At 37.2% G+C, this 14,201-nt stretch overlaps 1 protein-coding gene across 1 annotated transcript in view; it reads left to right on the forward strand.

Moving 5' to 3' along the window:
- Window positions 1-14,201, forward strand: part of exoc4 (exocyst complex component 4) — a 128,223-nt gene that overhangs the window by 86,627 nt on the left and 27,395 nt on the right. The window contains exon 10 of the mRNA XM_016534785.1: window positions 1,523-1,742. Within this exon, the coding sequence (XP_016390271.1) occupies window positions 1,523-1,742 (220 nt within the window). The remainder of the gene's footprint in view (window positions 1-1,522; window positions 1,743-14,201) is intronic.

A 14,201-nucleotide genomic window follows, 5' to 3' on the forward strand; every position in this document is an offset into this window, starting at 1 on the left:
AACGTTTTTATAGAAAATATTTTATAGTTTGTTATAGAAAAACAAGTTATGCTCAGAGTCCAGAGCCTCGATCATAACATTATAACAGGCACCTTATGAGTAGAGACCTGCACTATCGCGGGACAACACTAGATGGGCGAGTGCGGGTGCGGGCGGGTAGAGACTCGTGTTTGCGGGATGCAGGAGAATAAGGGTGTACTCACACTAGGCAATCTTAACCGTGCCCGAGCGCATTTGACCCCCAAAGCCCTGTTCGTTTGACTAGTGTGATCACTCTGAGCTGCGCTCGGGCACAGTTTGTTTAGCCGTCCCTGTCTCGGTTGGAAGAGGTGGGCCAGAGCGTGGTTCAGTTGGGCTTGGGTGCGGTGCGCATGTAGTGTGAGCGCTAACCCCACCGGAGCGCGGAACTTCTGATACCTGCAGCACGATTGTGTATATATATTGTGAGAGGGCCGTTTGTCACCGCGTCCCAAACGACTCAAAATTATAAACCACAGAATTAACAAAATTATGCACTCCACTGTGCTGAGCGAGAGCGCTTCTCTGCTGTCTTCACGTGCTATCCGAAACTTCCTGTTTCCCACTTATGAAGTCGTGATTACGAGCACGTTCAGAGCCAGTGAGCAACGGGCTTTCATAATAATAATAATAATAAACTGTGTTAATGCGCGATAAAATAATTGTCGGCGTTAATTAATTAATGCGTTAACGTGATAACGCGTTAACTTGCCCAGCCCTAGTTTTTATGTTTGTAATGGCAGTGTTTCACTAAATGCTGTGGTACAGTTGTTTCTTACTGAGGGCTGAGCCATGCTTCCACTGTTAATGTCTCGCACACACACAAACACACATTCACGTGCACATGTGTGGATGGGCTCCCCTCTGCTGGGTTGGCTAATTGGCTGTGCGGTGCTGAGGGAGGTGTTTAGAGTCGGGGGGTTGTGCAGCTGTAGTCTCGTAGTGATAAATCAGCGTTCCTGCTGATCTATGAGCCTCTGTCTGCTCGTAAGCAACGGCCCGTCCCTGCTCAACACCTGTCTTGTTCCCTCACCGACAAACATGGTGCATGTGCAGTACTTAAAAGCCAGAAATGGAGCTTATATGTGTGTTTTTCAAGTCTGAGGCCACACTGAAAATCTGGGATTCAAAATTCAATTTTAACCTGGAACAGAACATGATGACATTAAATGATTTAAAATTTAATATTAATGTTTTTTTTTCTTAAGCTTTTATCTCAAATTGCTATATACTAATTATATCATTTGTAATTATATCATTTTTATGTTAAGAACATTTCAATTTTGAAATTAAATGCAAAATAAAACAATATTGGAGAGATGCCAAAAAGTGATTTGGACACAATACATTTTGGATTCAAACCCAAATTTCCCACATCAGCACCACTGCACAATGTGCCAACCAATAAGCCTCAGCTCTGACATATGCAAACTTAGTCAAACTTTGCATAGACATGTCTCTTTTCTCTAATTTAATGAAAATGCTTTGTTTTCCGTGTCATCAGGTTCATTCAGGAGATCGAGTCCCGTATGGGTCCAGCTCAGGCCAAGCAGTGTCAGCTACGCACCTTCCTCACCTACTACATCAACGACCTGTTCCTCAGCCAGGTCCGCACCGAGACCAATAAAGAGATTGAGGCTGTGACCAAAGTGTCCGACCCGCTCAAAATCCTGGCCAGCGCTGACACCATGAAAAACCTGGGCGTTCAAAGACCTCTTCTACAGGTATCTTGTCTTTGTTTTCTTTTTAAATGATCCTAAAAGGAACTTCTTGTGATTTTTCAGAAAATGTATAAGTGCACACATACATATAGAAAAATAGTACAGCCTTCTTTTTCTCCCTTTCTTCTTCACACTCTCCTTCCCTTTCATTAGTCGATCCATTTATTTGACTAACTGTTCAAACAGCATTTGCCTACCGGTCAAGTGTACAAAAGCCCGGTCTGATTGTTTTCTCTTCTGAATTACACAGAGGGGGAAGGTTATTTTTTTCTTTTCCCATCTGCCGAGAGTGCCGATAAAGGCCACCTACCCCCATATCACCCTACATCATAATTGGAGCTGAAATTGTGTTTGATCCCGGCTGACCTGGAATCAGCAGTTAAGTGCAGCTTATATAACACACAGCGCGGCACTGTGGCGACCAGCTGCCAGCTGTCCGTCTCTCCCAGGGCTGCTTCCTGGCAGCACAGGAAGTGCAAGCTTTTATTGCCATAGAGACCACAGGATGTGCTTAGTTCATCAGCTAAGGGAATGAGTACTGTCTCACTTCTCACCTTTCCAGTATTTGCTTGTTGTTGTAGTTTACATGCTCCTTACGGAATCATTTTAAAATATAAGATTATTTATTATAATTCAAAAATGATATTATATTATATTAAAAAGTAATGCAATTTTAAAATGTAGGATAGTGGTGATTTTAAGGTTATTATATTATGATATATTATGATTTAAAAATGCCATTTTAAAATATAGTTATTTAGTGCCGCTTTTAAGATTATTATATACTATTAGATTAGATTACAGAATCATTATAATATTCTATTCTATTCTATTATTATATAGTATTAGATTAGATTATAGAATCATTATTATATTATATTTTACATTATTATTATTTTATTTGAGTACTTCCTTAAAGAAGCTGCCTAACAGATATTGTCTTCTATGTTTAGCTGCATGCTTCTGTTTGTTCCTGAGTGTATTCATGTGCAATTGTGCATGTACAACTGAGTTATTTGAATGTCTTCCTGCTCTCTGAATCCATGATCTGGTCAATTAAGCTCATGAGAAGCTCTCTTTGCAAATATATGAGAACAAGAATGCACTTGTGCTGAGTGTGATGAGTTTAGCGCTCTGTTATAACTCAGATGAGAGCCATTATGGGCCCCCTTACTCTTAAACTGAGACCTGTCATCTCAAGGCTCTCCAAGTTGTGTGTTCATGTGTGTACGTCTTAGCATTGTTTTCATTTTGAGAACAGTGGCAGTTCATTACAGAGGGGAAGGCATCAAAAGCTCACAGCCATTTGTTTACGATTATGATTTCTCCTTAACGAGGACTGCGGCATCTTGCTAATTACCCTGCTGGGCTAATGAGCGACTCTCTGGATAGCGGGAGCTCCATAAAATGCTCTTTTGTTTGGGATTTTTTTCTTTTTAATTACCTTCAATCAAAGGTGCCGCAGCTTTGCTCCTGACAGCTCGCGTGGCACGTCCCATCCCGGCCTTTCGCTTTGTACTGTTGTAGAATCGTTTCCTGGGTCGTGGTCTGTGTGTGTTAGAAAGAACGAGAGAGTTTGCTCTTCAGAGGCACTTTAATGAAGCCCTTCATGAAGAGCTGTATTAGTGTGTGAAGTTGTTTGTGTTCTCACAGACTTTGCAAAGTGCCTGTTGATTTTGAACTTCACAGAGGAAAGAAAATCGGCACGGCGTTCGGAAAGCATTGGCTTCGCATCCATGTGCATCAGGGGCCAAAATGAACATTTGCCAAACACCAAATGCGGGTAAAATTTGGCTTTAGTGAGTAAATACAATTTTACTCACCAAATGGCCTGTTAAATTTCAAGCAAGTTAAATAGTTTTAAATTTGAAGCTCACAAAGACTGCATTATACTTTTACTACAGTAAAAACAGTAATATTGTAAAATAGTAATAACATTTAAATTAACTGTTTTTAACTTTTCTGTTTTAACATGCATTTTATACATCCCATTGAGCCCCGCATTAGCATATAATCACCTAGAACAGGTGCAAAGCAAGACTGAAGAACTATTTGACAGTATGTGCATTACTTCCCTCGATGTCTGTATTTTTCTGACAACAAAATACATGGAAAAGTCAGCTTCAGCTTCATTTCTGAAGTTATTTTAGGAGTATGAACCTAAAGTTTAGTTTTCCAGCTCCCAGCGTTCAATGCTGTGTGTCATTGAGAAAGTACAAGACAATCCTCTCAGATTGAACAGCCATCCATCCTGAGAGAAGCCATGAAGTTGAGTGAGGCTTCTCTCCAGATTGTCTATTGCCTCTGTGATGCATTGTAGACCAAATGGAGAAGGCAAATGGTGCTTAAAGTAGTGCTCTCCTGTGGTCAAGGAAATGATGACAGAGAGATGTGGGTGTGTGTTTATAGGTGCATGTCGGTGTATTCCAGGTGCCATGGCTCGGATGTTACAGCAGGTGTTTTATGAGAAATCAGCCTGGGAGAAGTGGAGCATTGATCCGTGGGGAAAGGGGGTTTTCTTTTAGTTTCACAACATTAAATATACTGCTCTTTGCCATCAGGAACCATGTTAGCACACACACATAAACACCCACTCCCATTTACTTACAGTACTGCAAAGGAAAAACTCTCAGGACAGATTTTATGTCTGTTGTTGTCAGCATTTTTAAAGCTGACCAATTTTGCCATAACCCAGTGTCACCTTTTCCTTCTATAAACTTGTCACCTAAACTTAATTTTGTTGGACAACCACCATAATCATGGTAGGCATTTATATATTTAAATAAATCATAAAATCATATGTAATGTGTATTTTGTATAACTATATGCATTTATAAATAACATTTAATTTAAATATTGTGTGTGTGTGCATATATATATATATATATGTGTGTGTATATATATGTATATACAGACATACATAAATTAATAATTTTTTAATAATACTGAAAAATAGCGTTTTTATGCAAATTTCATCCCTGTTTTGAAAACACATTTTGTCTTGAAAACATGTTTTCTATGTTGAAAAATTAACTTCAAGGTAGAATGACATTTAACAGATTGTACTTATATTAATCACATGCTTGTTTTCATTTGCTTAAAATTAAATATAGACGACCATTTACTGATTATTTGGAAAAGGTTGTTTTTCAAAGGCTATCTTAATGGAGAGTAGACATTTAGTTTAATTGTTAAACTTAATTAAAAACAATACAGTTTTTTCTGTATGTAATGAAAAGTTGGAGAATGGTTTCTTGGCACATATTAGAATTGACAGCCGTGTGCTCTGGCAGAGAGAGGTGTTACTGCATTAGCATGACCAGTTGCAATTTCAAGCACAGGGCTTGTTTAAATAGAGACAGCCCCTGCTATCAGTGCTCCTGTGCCGGAAGTTGGAGTTGGCTGTCCTCACTTTGTCTAGTATGATAACAAGGCCAGTGATATCAGAAGGCCTGGCTATCCATGCTCTGCCTGCTCTCGGCCTTAAAGTCCTCTCCAGTTCTTCCTCTTTGCTGATCTGTTCCACTGATATTATCTATAGGTCCTGGGCCCACTGATTGATTTATTTCATTAGAAATGTTTTGAGGGGGTCACTGTGCAGCTTGTTTGGAGATTGGCTCTATTAATCTTCCCCACCACAGGATCTACGGTGCTGCTTACAGGGGCCGCATGTCCAGACACCTTGAGAATCAAGAGTGCACTTGGTTTTAGCTGATGTTAGTGAAAAGTGGCCAAAATATTGAGAATTGGTATTTGGTTACAGTTTATATTATTCATTCACACTGACTAATGCAAATGTAATTATATTTTATAATTATCAGTATTGTTATTAACTAAAAACAATTATTTTTTTTAATAAAATTGAAATGAGGTAAAATAAAATATTTAATAAAAATTATAAATTAAGATGAAAAAATAACTTTAAAGGGGTCATATGATGCAATTTCAAGTTTTCCTTTCTCTTTGGAGTGTTACAAGCTGTTCGTGAATAGATAAGATCCCTAAAGTTGCAAAGACTAAAGTATTTCTCCAATCACAAATGCAGACATGGTTTTATGTTTTTATGTTTGTAAAAAGACAGTATTAGTAATTATAATCTGTAATTATGTCCCCACTGGATGCTACAAATGCCTCGTTTATAATGGGTTTTATTGGTTTTGTCTCGTCCCACCGGGACACGGCATCACAGTATGGTAAGGGGCGTAACATTTCGGTCACACGCTTGAGGTATTCGGCCAATCACAACGCACTGGATAGATGGCCAATCACAGCACACCTCGCTTTTCAGAGCGATGAGCTTTGTAAAAATCGACGTGTTTCAGAAACCGCATAAACACATTTCATTGCACCAAATACACAAAATAATGTTCTTTTTTAGCAACGTCATATGACCCCTTTAATTAAAATTCAAAATATTGCCTCAGCAACTAACTGAAATAAATTAGTTTAAATAAATTATAAAACTATAAAGCTGAAATAAGAATAAAGCTAAATTAACTAATAAAAAGTACTATTTTTATTTTTAATATTAATAAATGCTGTAATATAAATATTTATATAAATAATTGTAAAATAACACTAGCAATTTATATACATTCATATATTCTGTTAGTGTATTATTAAACTATTTCCAAATATTTTTGGAAAGTTCTAAAAAGTTTTGACATCATAATTGCCAGAATGTTTGTTTTCTAGGAATCTACAGATATCCAGTATTACTTTCAGTAAGTCTTTTCAGTCAAAGGAGATCTCAGTATAGGTGTTTTAGGCCGGAATTCATGGTTGGAGCTATAATGTAGTCAAAATATTCCAGGATGTGTTTTATTCACAAGTCTGTTTTTAGAGACGTGATTTACTGTCTGTCTGTGCCATTCAGTCAAAGCTCATTGTGAAATGTGGACTTCAGCTGTCACCAGTGCTTTGCTAATGAAGCTGACCTTTTTAATCACACTGTATTCACTGTCAACACACACACACACACACACACACACACAACCCTACACATCAGTCTAGAGTTGAACTAATGAGAGTGACCTTTTTGTTTGTAGGGTCTGTGTTGTGTGGGGGTGTATATTTGGTCTGTGTGTGTGTGTATGATATCAGTTGATTGGCATCATGTAGTGTTCGGCTCTATTAGAGGAGCACAGCTCGGTGTGGCACACAGACGACGTGGGCCTATATTAGGGACTTCTCATCACTGCAGAAACCAAAACAGACCGGTTTGGGTGGCATTGTCTAGACCTTGTTTAAGTCTGCAGGAACTCTTCTCTGTACAGAGACACCAAGATCATACCAGAATCAAAATGATGGCCTGCAAGTTACTCTGATTTTGTCTGGAATTTATTTCCATGTTTTGTTTTGTTTTTTGTTCTCAGGAAATATTTTAAAACTGATATTGATGGTCTCTCACAACCACAGATACCAGGATGGTCCACAAATAACCCTGATTTTGTCTGGAATTGTTATTTTATTTTACTTTACAGATAGAATGAGATTTGGGAAATCTTTTAAAACAGATGCATTGTTTTCATGAGTCACAGATGCATATAATGCTTTTGTTTTGTTTTGTTTTGTTATCAGGAAATATTTTAAAACTGATATTAAAGGTCTCTCACAACCACAGACACCAGGATCACACCAAGATCAAAATGATGGCCCACTTATTACCCTGATTTTGTCTGGAATATTTACTATTTTAGTTTAGTTTATTTTATTTTAGTTTAGTTTAGTTTAAGCTATTTTATTTTGTTTTATTTTAAGTAGGGATGGGCATTTTTGGCAATTTCCCATTTTGATCATCGATAGGTTTCAAAAACGAGTAATCGAGTACTCGGTGGCGGGGCGTGTGCGGGGCATGGCCGTAATGGAGATAATGAAAATATCTGAAGACTGTTATGAAAATGAATGTTAAAAATAAAAATGACATGAAAACCTGTCTATGAAAACATGAACACATGATTAGAACACTGTTAGATTATGATTATGATGCAGCAATGTAATTAAAAAAGGAGCATCTAAAAAGGAATAGCTACCTGCATGGGGTGAAGCTGAAGAGTGACTTTATGCCAATAACCTGAAGCCCGTTCTATGACACATCCTATGATATTAATCAGATAACTTAGATACATAACATAGATGTAACTTTACAACTTGTATCTGCACAAAAGCATGCAAATGCCAGTGAACTTTAAGTTACGCGCTATAGCAAAAGAGAGAGAGAGAGAGCTCCCACCGTGATGTGCTTTCATAACAGCGTGCTGAAACACGAGGAAGGAATTTACTATAGGCTAGATTTCTATAAAGTTCTCTATTATAATGCTATGTTTATGGCAGATTTGTGCTATATTTTCATCTACATTATCAAGTGATTCCTGAAATCGCCTGCGCATTTTCGAAGCCATGTGAAGTACGAAAACAAATTTAATTCAAGTATGCCTACTGTTGAATAAATATGACGAAAAAAGCACTTCTGCATTATTAAAACACCAGTATTTTTAAAAATGAAACATCTAAAAAGCAATGTGACCGTCTCAAATAACTCCGTCAATATCGGGCATTGCATTTGAGTATGAAACTAAACACTGGTAATATGCAGTGCATTCAGCATGTTAATAAATGTTAATATCCCAACGCATCCTATGTTAGATTAATCAGATATGTATGTAGCTAAACAGACATCACTACATGACTTTGAAGCCATGCTTCTCTCTCTTCTCACGTCTATAGCCTACTTTGGACCACATGCAAGGTGCTGCTATAACTAATCAGGAAAAAAAAAAAAATTTCACGATCATCGTTTTCATGATCGATCGTCGCTGTCACGGCCGAGTAGTTTAAGCTATTGTTTTTTTACAGATAGAATTCCCATTCCCAGATTGGAAAATCTTTTAAAACAGATGCAGAAGGATCTCTCCATTAAGAAAACTTTTTTTTTTCACGGGTCACAGATGCATATATTGCTTCTAAATGGAGAATGTCTATGCCACTGGCTCCATTGCCATTCAAGCAACATTTTTTTAATAAAGTTACATGACATATGGACATCAGAAGCCATTTAAGGAATTTTTGATTTCCAACAGTTTCGATAATATGCTATATAAGTATTTAGAGTCATTTTTCCATGATGGCAATACATCATTTTCACAACCCCTTCTAACCTCTCTTCATGACCTGCGGTTTGAGAACTTCCACCTTAATGTTTTGGTCAGCCGACTCGAGACCTGAACTAGATTTATGTGGCAAATTCATGTTATTACTTCAAAAGACTACAGTCCTTTCAATTCAACTGATGTAATTTATCAAGATTCGTCTGACAGTGATGCAGTGTGCACTCTCTCTTGTGTCCTTTAGGGCACAGTCACCTCCTCCTGTTTTTTTCTATTTTTTTCTTTTCTGTTGTTACCTCAGAAACTCCTCTGTTCTGACTTGGGTTCCTCCCTCAGGCCAGCGTTAGTCTTTTGGGCTTCGACTGCACCAGAGTGGCCTGCTGAGTGTGTTTCTCCACCTGTGGGCCGAAAAACAATCCCTCCTCTCGCCAATGATCTTCTCCACTGACTCCGGCCTAACCTTGGGCTAAACCCCTACCTAAACTGGGATTGTGGAAGAGACTGACAACAGTTATCACCAACTGCAGCCTGAATTCGGACTGTGGCTTTATTTTAGTTTACATGTACTGGGGGTTTAACTCTGGAGAAGTGAAGCTAATCTTTGCCTGTGGAACTAAAACAATGGAAAAGTGACCAAATATGCTGTCAGTCCTTGCTGCATTAAAGCAGGCCAAGTTCTGGACTGAGGCCTAACTTGAGCTGAATTTTGAAGAGAACTTCTCTTTAAAGTCATTTTAATATATTTCCATATTTTTCCAGTACATCAGGGTTTTTCTGCAGGGTGTGTGCGTGCATATGTGTGTACACAAACATCCGTTCCATAATGATAATGTGTATATCATTGCCTTCTGTTTGTTCCCCTCTCTGCACCATTAGCCCCATATGGCTCTATTTCAGGGGGTGTATGTGAGCCTGTGTGCACAAGTGAGAACTAAACATAAAGTTGAATCTCAGAGCTGCTACATTTATGATGGATTTATGTGTGGGCCTATATTATTATGCTGAAGTAAGACTTTGAAGAACTCTGGAAAAGAAAGAAAGAGCGAGTAAGCGAAGTTTGGAGGTACAAGGTTAGAGGTGTTTACACAAGAACTTCATTTTTCTTGCATAAAGTCACGTTCTATTCAAATCTATGGTATTTTGGCACAAATTCATCCTTGATTTGATTAGAAGCTTCAAATGAAGTTGATATACATGCACACACCCATAAACACACACCTTAGATTGACCCTCAGCTGTGTTGAATGTGAATTTACATTTGGATTGAACACTGTTGAGTTCATTTGTTTAGTAATCAGTTCTCCTCCAGAGATGGAGAGCCGGTGTACCTTTATTTAAATCATTTCTAAAAAAAAAAAAGACTTAATACTTTGCCATAAATCATTTCTAAAAAAAAAAAGACTTAATACTTTGCCAGCGGATTTACGGCAGGAAATGCAGTCCTGGTGCTATTATGCCGCTCGGTTTGCTTCGCTGGTCGAGCCTGTCATTCACACACCTCACTTTAGAAGAAATGACAGGCTTACATTTAGTTGTTACACATGTCATGCATGTTTGCGGTTTGTGCCTGTGTGTTTGCCCAGTACTTCATCCCGTCAGACTCAAACAATGTCAGACGCAGAATGCTGAGAGCTACTGTATAATAGAGGCTTGAAAGAATAGTTCACACACAAATAAACATTTAATCACTTATTCAACTTCATGTTGTTCTTGTATAACAGATTTTTAGCTAAATGGTCAACCTGAAATGAAAGTGAATAATGAAAAATAAAAGTGATCTTTAAAAATGACCTTATCCCCATTTAATATTAATACATTATTTAATTATAATAATAATCATAAAAATACCAAAAAGTAAATAAAAAATAATGATATTAAATATTAAAAACATATAAATTATATAATATATTCTAAAATTAAATACTTCATTAAATAAAATGTAATAAAATAACATTTATAAATCTTCTACAGCTCTCTACAGCTCTCATATTGAAATACAGTATGTGAATTTTTTAATATTTAAAGCTATTGTATGGCTTCAAAGTACTTGGAATATCATTGGAATATCATCACAAGTCATTTGGGCTTTCATTGTATGGAAAAAAAAAGCTTCTTTTGTTCTCATATAGGGTTGGAATGACATGAAATTGAATAAATAGTGACAGGATTTTATTTTTATGTGAACTAACCCTTTAAACAAGGCTTTACACACACACACGCCAGCAGAAGCAAAATCCTGCATCTGCATCTATCCACACAGATGTGTTGTGGTGGTGTTGCGGTTGAGTAGCAGGGTCATGCTGGCACGTGTGTGCATGTCTGTGGGTCTCAGTGGTGTACAGTCACGCTGACAATGATGAATGAACTGTCGCACTGCTGCCCTTCTCATGCATTACACTCCTTTACCCTGGAGAGGCTTGTGTGTTTCTGCATGTGTTTTCATGCTTCTAATGCCATAAGAAATTGCTCTACTATATTAATTTACTATGAATTCTGTAAAGGTTTGCGTGTATGCACACCATGTAGAAATGTTTATATTTGTAACCCGCTGGTATGGGTTGGTGTAGGTGTGTGTGTTTGCGTTTGTGTGTGTGTGTGTGTGTCTGTCTGTTGTGGTGTAATTGAAGTGCCGGAACGGTTCAGGTTAAATGCTCTGAACTCTGTGCTATGGGATCAAAACTGGATTAATGGAGAAAACCCATGGCCCGTGAACCTCCTCTAAACACATACAGCCTAATCTCAACACCTGTCCACCAGCCTGTCATCCATTCTGAACTGGATTCGGTGTTCTCACGTTCATGGAAAACCCAGAAACCTTTACATTGTGATTTCTAGGCCTAGAAATTTAATGGAAATTAATACAATTTAAAAAATGTAAAAACAATGGATTTTATACAGGTATATAATTATTGTTTTGGTTTTTTGTTTTTATATACTTTTTAATATATATTTGTGCTTGATATTTAATGTCAGCTAAGAATTCTGTGAAAGTTAATTTCCTACTTCATTCATTATTAATTAATAAATTAAAGTTATGTATTAATTGTTCAATATTTCATATAATCTAGAAATACTCTGACATCACAATTATGTTCATATGCTAAATATTATCAAGTTAAATTATACTGTATGTGTAATACATGTTCAATTTAATCAATTAAATCGTTTACTTATTCTGTATGTAAAGCAAGAAGTTTTTCAGTATGTAAAGTTTAAAATGTAAGTTTGTTCCAAAGGTGTGTGAACCCTGTATTCTAGTAGCTTACTGGAACTGTACAGGCATCTTTTCTCATGCTGCAGGGATGTAAAAAGTACAGAGTACAAAGTTTTTTATATCAAAATTTTACTCAATTAAAAGTATCTAGTCAAAAACTTTCCTCATTTATTTGAAAGTACAAAAAAAATCAAATTGGCTGATTATATCAAGAGACAGTGGGAATGTTCTCATTAAAGTAACTTTAATGCAGAAACTGTGTAAAGCAGCTTTAAGCACAGTTTCGTCAATTTTGTGAATAATTCTGGTTATAGGACACCAGATCTTTAAACCTGTTACCTGAAATTAAATTTGTTTGTAGATGTTTGACTCTTGCATATAGTTATTTAAAGCCTGATCACCGACTGTTCAAGTTTGACTTCAAATACAGTTATAATTAAAATGCATTCTTTCAGGTCAAAGACTCTGACAAGGAAAAATACAGTTACATGAGCCAATTATATTTCACTTTTTTTGGGAGGGGCTATTTTAAATAAAATGTAAGTGAGGTTCACAGGAATGTGATTTCACTTGTTATTTCATTAAGGCAGGCAAACTTGGGTATTTTTAATTGAAATTAAAGTTATCATATATATAACTGTTTGTATATGTATATATATATATATATATATATAGGCAGGCATTAAGAAGAGCTCTGCCATTTCTGTTGTGACTCACAGTTCTACTTAGCATTTCATGAGAGAGCATGTGTATGTGTAGTGCGATTTGTATGTATATACACACACTCAGGCCTCTGAGTGTCCCTAAGCATGTGCGTTAAGGTCTCTCTCCGCTCCACTGCATGTTGTGTTTCCCTCTCATTGACGCTCACCAGTTGAGTCCCTCTGTACACTGAGCGTTCATTATTGTGACTCTCTTCATTTATACTGCGCTAAACCTTCTGCCATTAGCAAACACTCCCTCCAGCAGCTCTGCTCATTTTAAATACCTCTGTACAAAAAAGCAGGACTGTAATCAAGGCTGGCGCGGCTGGACGTACTCCAATAAGAATTCAAAGGTGCTCTGTAGTGTGAGCAGACTAAGAATGGGTCAGGAGACATAGAAATTTCCAGCAACAGATCTTAAACCTCCCATGGCACAGTGTGACATTTAAGTAGAGAGGAAGGATTTTGCTTGCGATGAGACAAGAGAACCTCTGCTGGTTTGATTTTTCTCTAAAGCTCTTGCTGTCTGTCTGTCTGTTTCACTTGTGAGGCTTCTATCCATCCTTCAGCTCTATTTTCCTCTCCTTCGCCCTTTCTCTCTCTTTCTCTCTCTCTCTCTCTCTGGAGCTTGATTACTTTTTAATGATTTCTGGGGCTAAGACGAATGAGTGTGTTAAATGAAGAGAATTAGACATGTGCCGCAGAGCGCTGGGGCATTTGTTACTTCAATAATGGAGCTTAGAGACTTTGTTTACTGGGAAATATTGAGTTTCACAAATGAGACGGGGAGAGAAGCTCTATTTTCCTCTCCTTCACCCTTTCTCTCTCTTTCTCTCTCTCTCTCTCTGGAGCTTGATTACTTTTTAATGATTTCTGGGGCTAAGACGAATGAGTGTGTTAAATGAAGAGAATTAGACATGTGCCGCAGAGCGCTGGGGCATTTGTTACTTCAATAATGGAGCTTAGAGACTTTGTTTACTGGGAAATATTGAGTTTCACAAATGAGACGGGGAGAGAGAGACCAAATATTGCAGCTTTCAGTATGATATTTCTCTGGTCAGTCTCTGTAGCTTTTATTAGGTGCTGGGCAGTATATCGGAAATGTATGATCTATTCAATATTATGTTGCTTATATAAAATTAACCAACATCATAAACATTGACTATGATTTTAATGTACTTTTTAATTTGGCTATAGACATTCCTAAAGGCCACAACAAATTCACAATCGCTTCTCAATCGCTCCTTTTGTCATGACTGGCCACGTTTTGTGTAAATGAGATCATGAAGACTGACTATCTATCTATCTAAAACTTTTTGAATTTGAAGATCAGGGTAAATTTAACTTATTTGGTCTTCTGGGAAACATGTAACTATCTTCTGTAGCCTCTGAAGGGCAGTACTAAGAATTTACACATCTCCATTCTGTTCAAAAGTTT

The sequence above is a fragment of the Sinocyclocheilus rhinocerous genome, unplaced genomic scaffold (genome assembly GCF_001515625.1).
Source record: "Sinocyclocheilus rhinocerous isolate Xijiao unplaced genomic scaffold, SAMN03320098_v1.1 scaffold153, whole genome shotgun sequence".
Taxonomy (NCBI): domain Eukaryota; kingdom Metazoa; phylum Chordata; class Actinopteri; order Cypriniformes; family Cyprinidae; genus Sinocyclocheilus; species Sinocyclocheilus rhinocerous.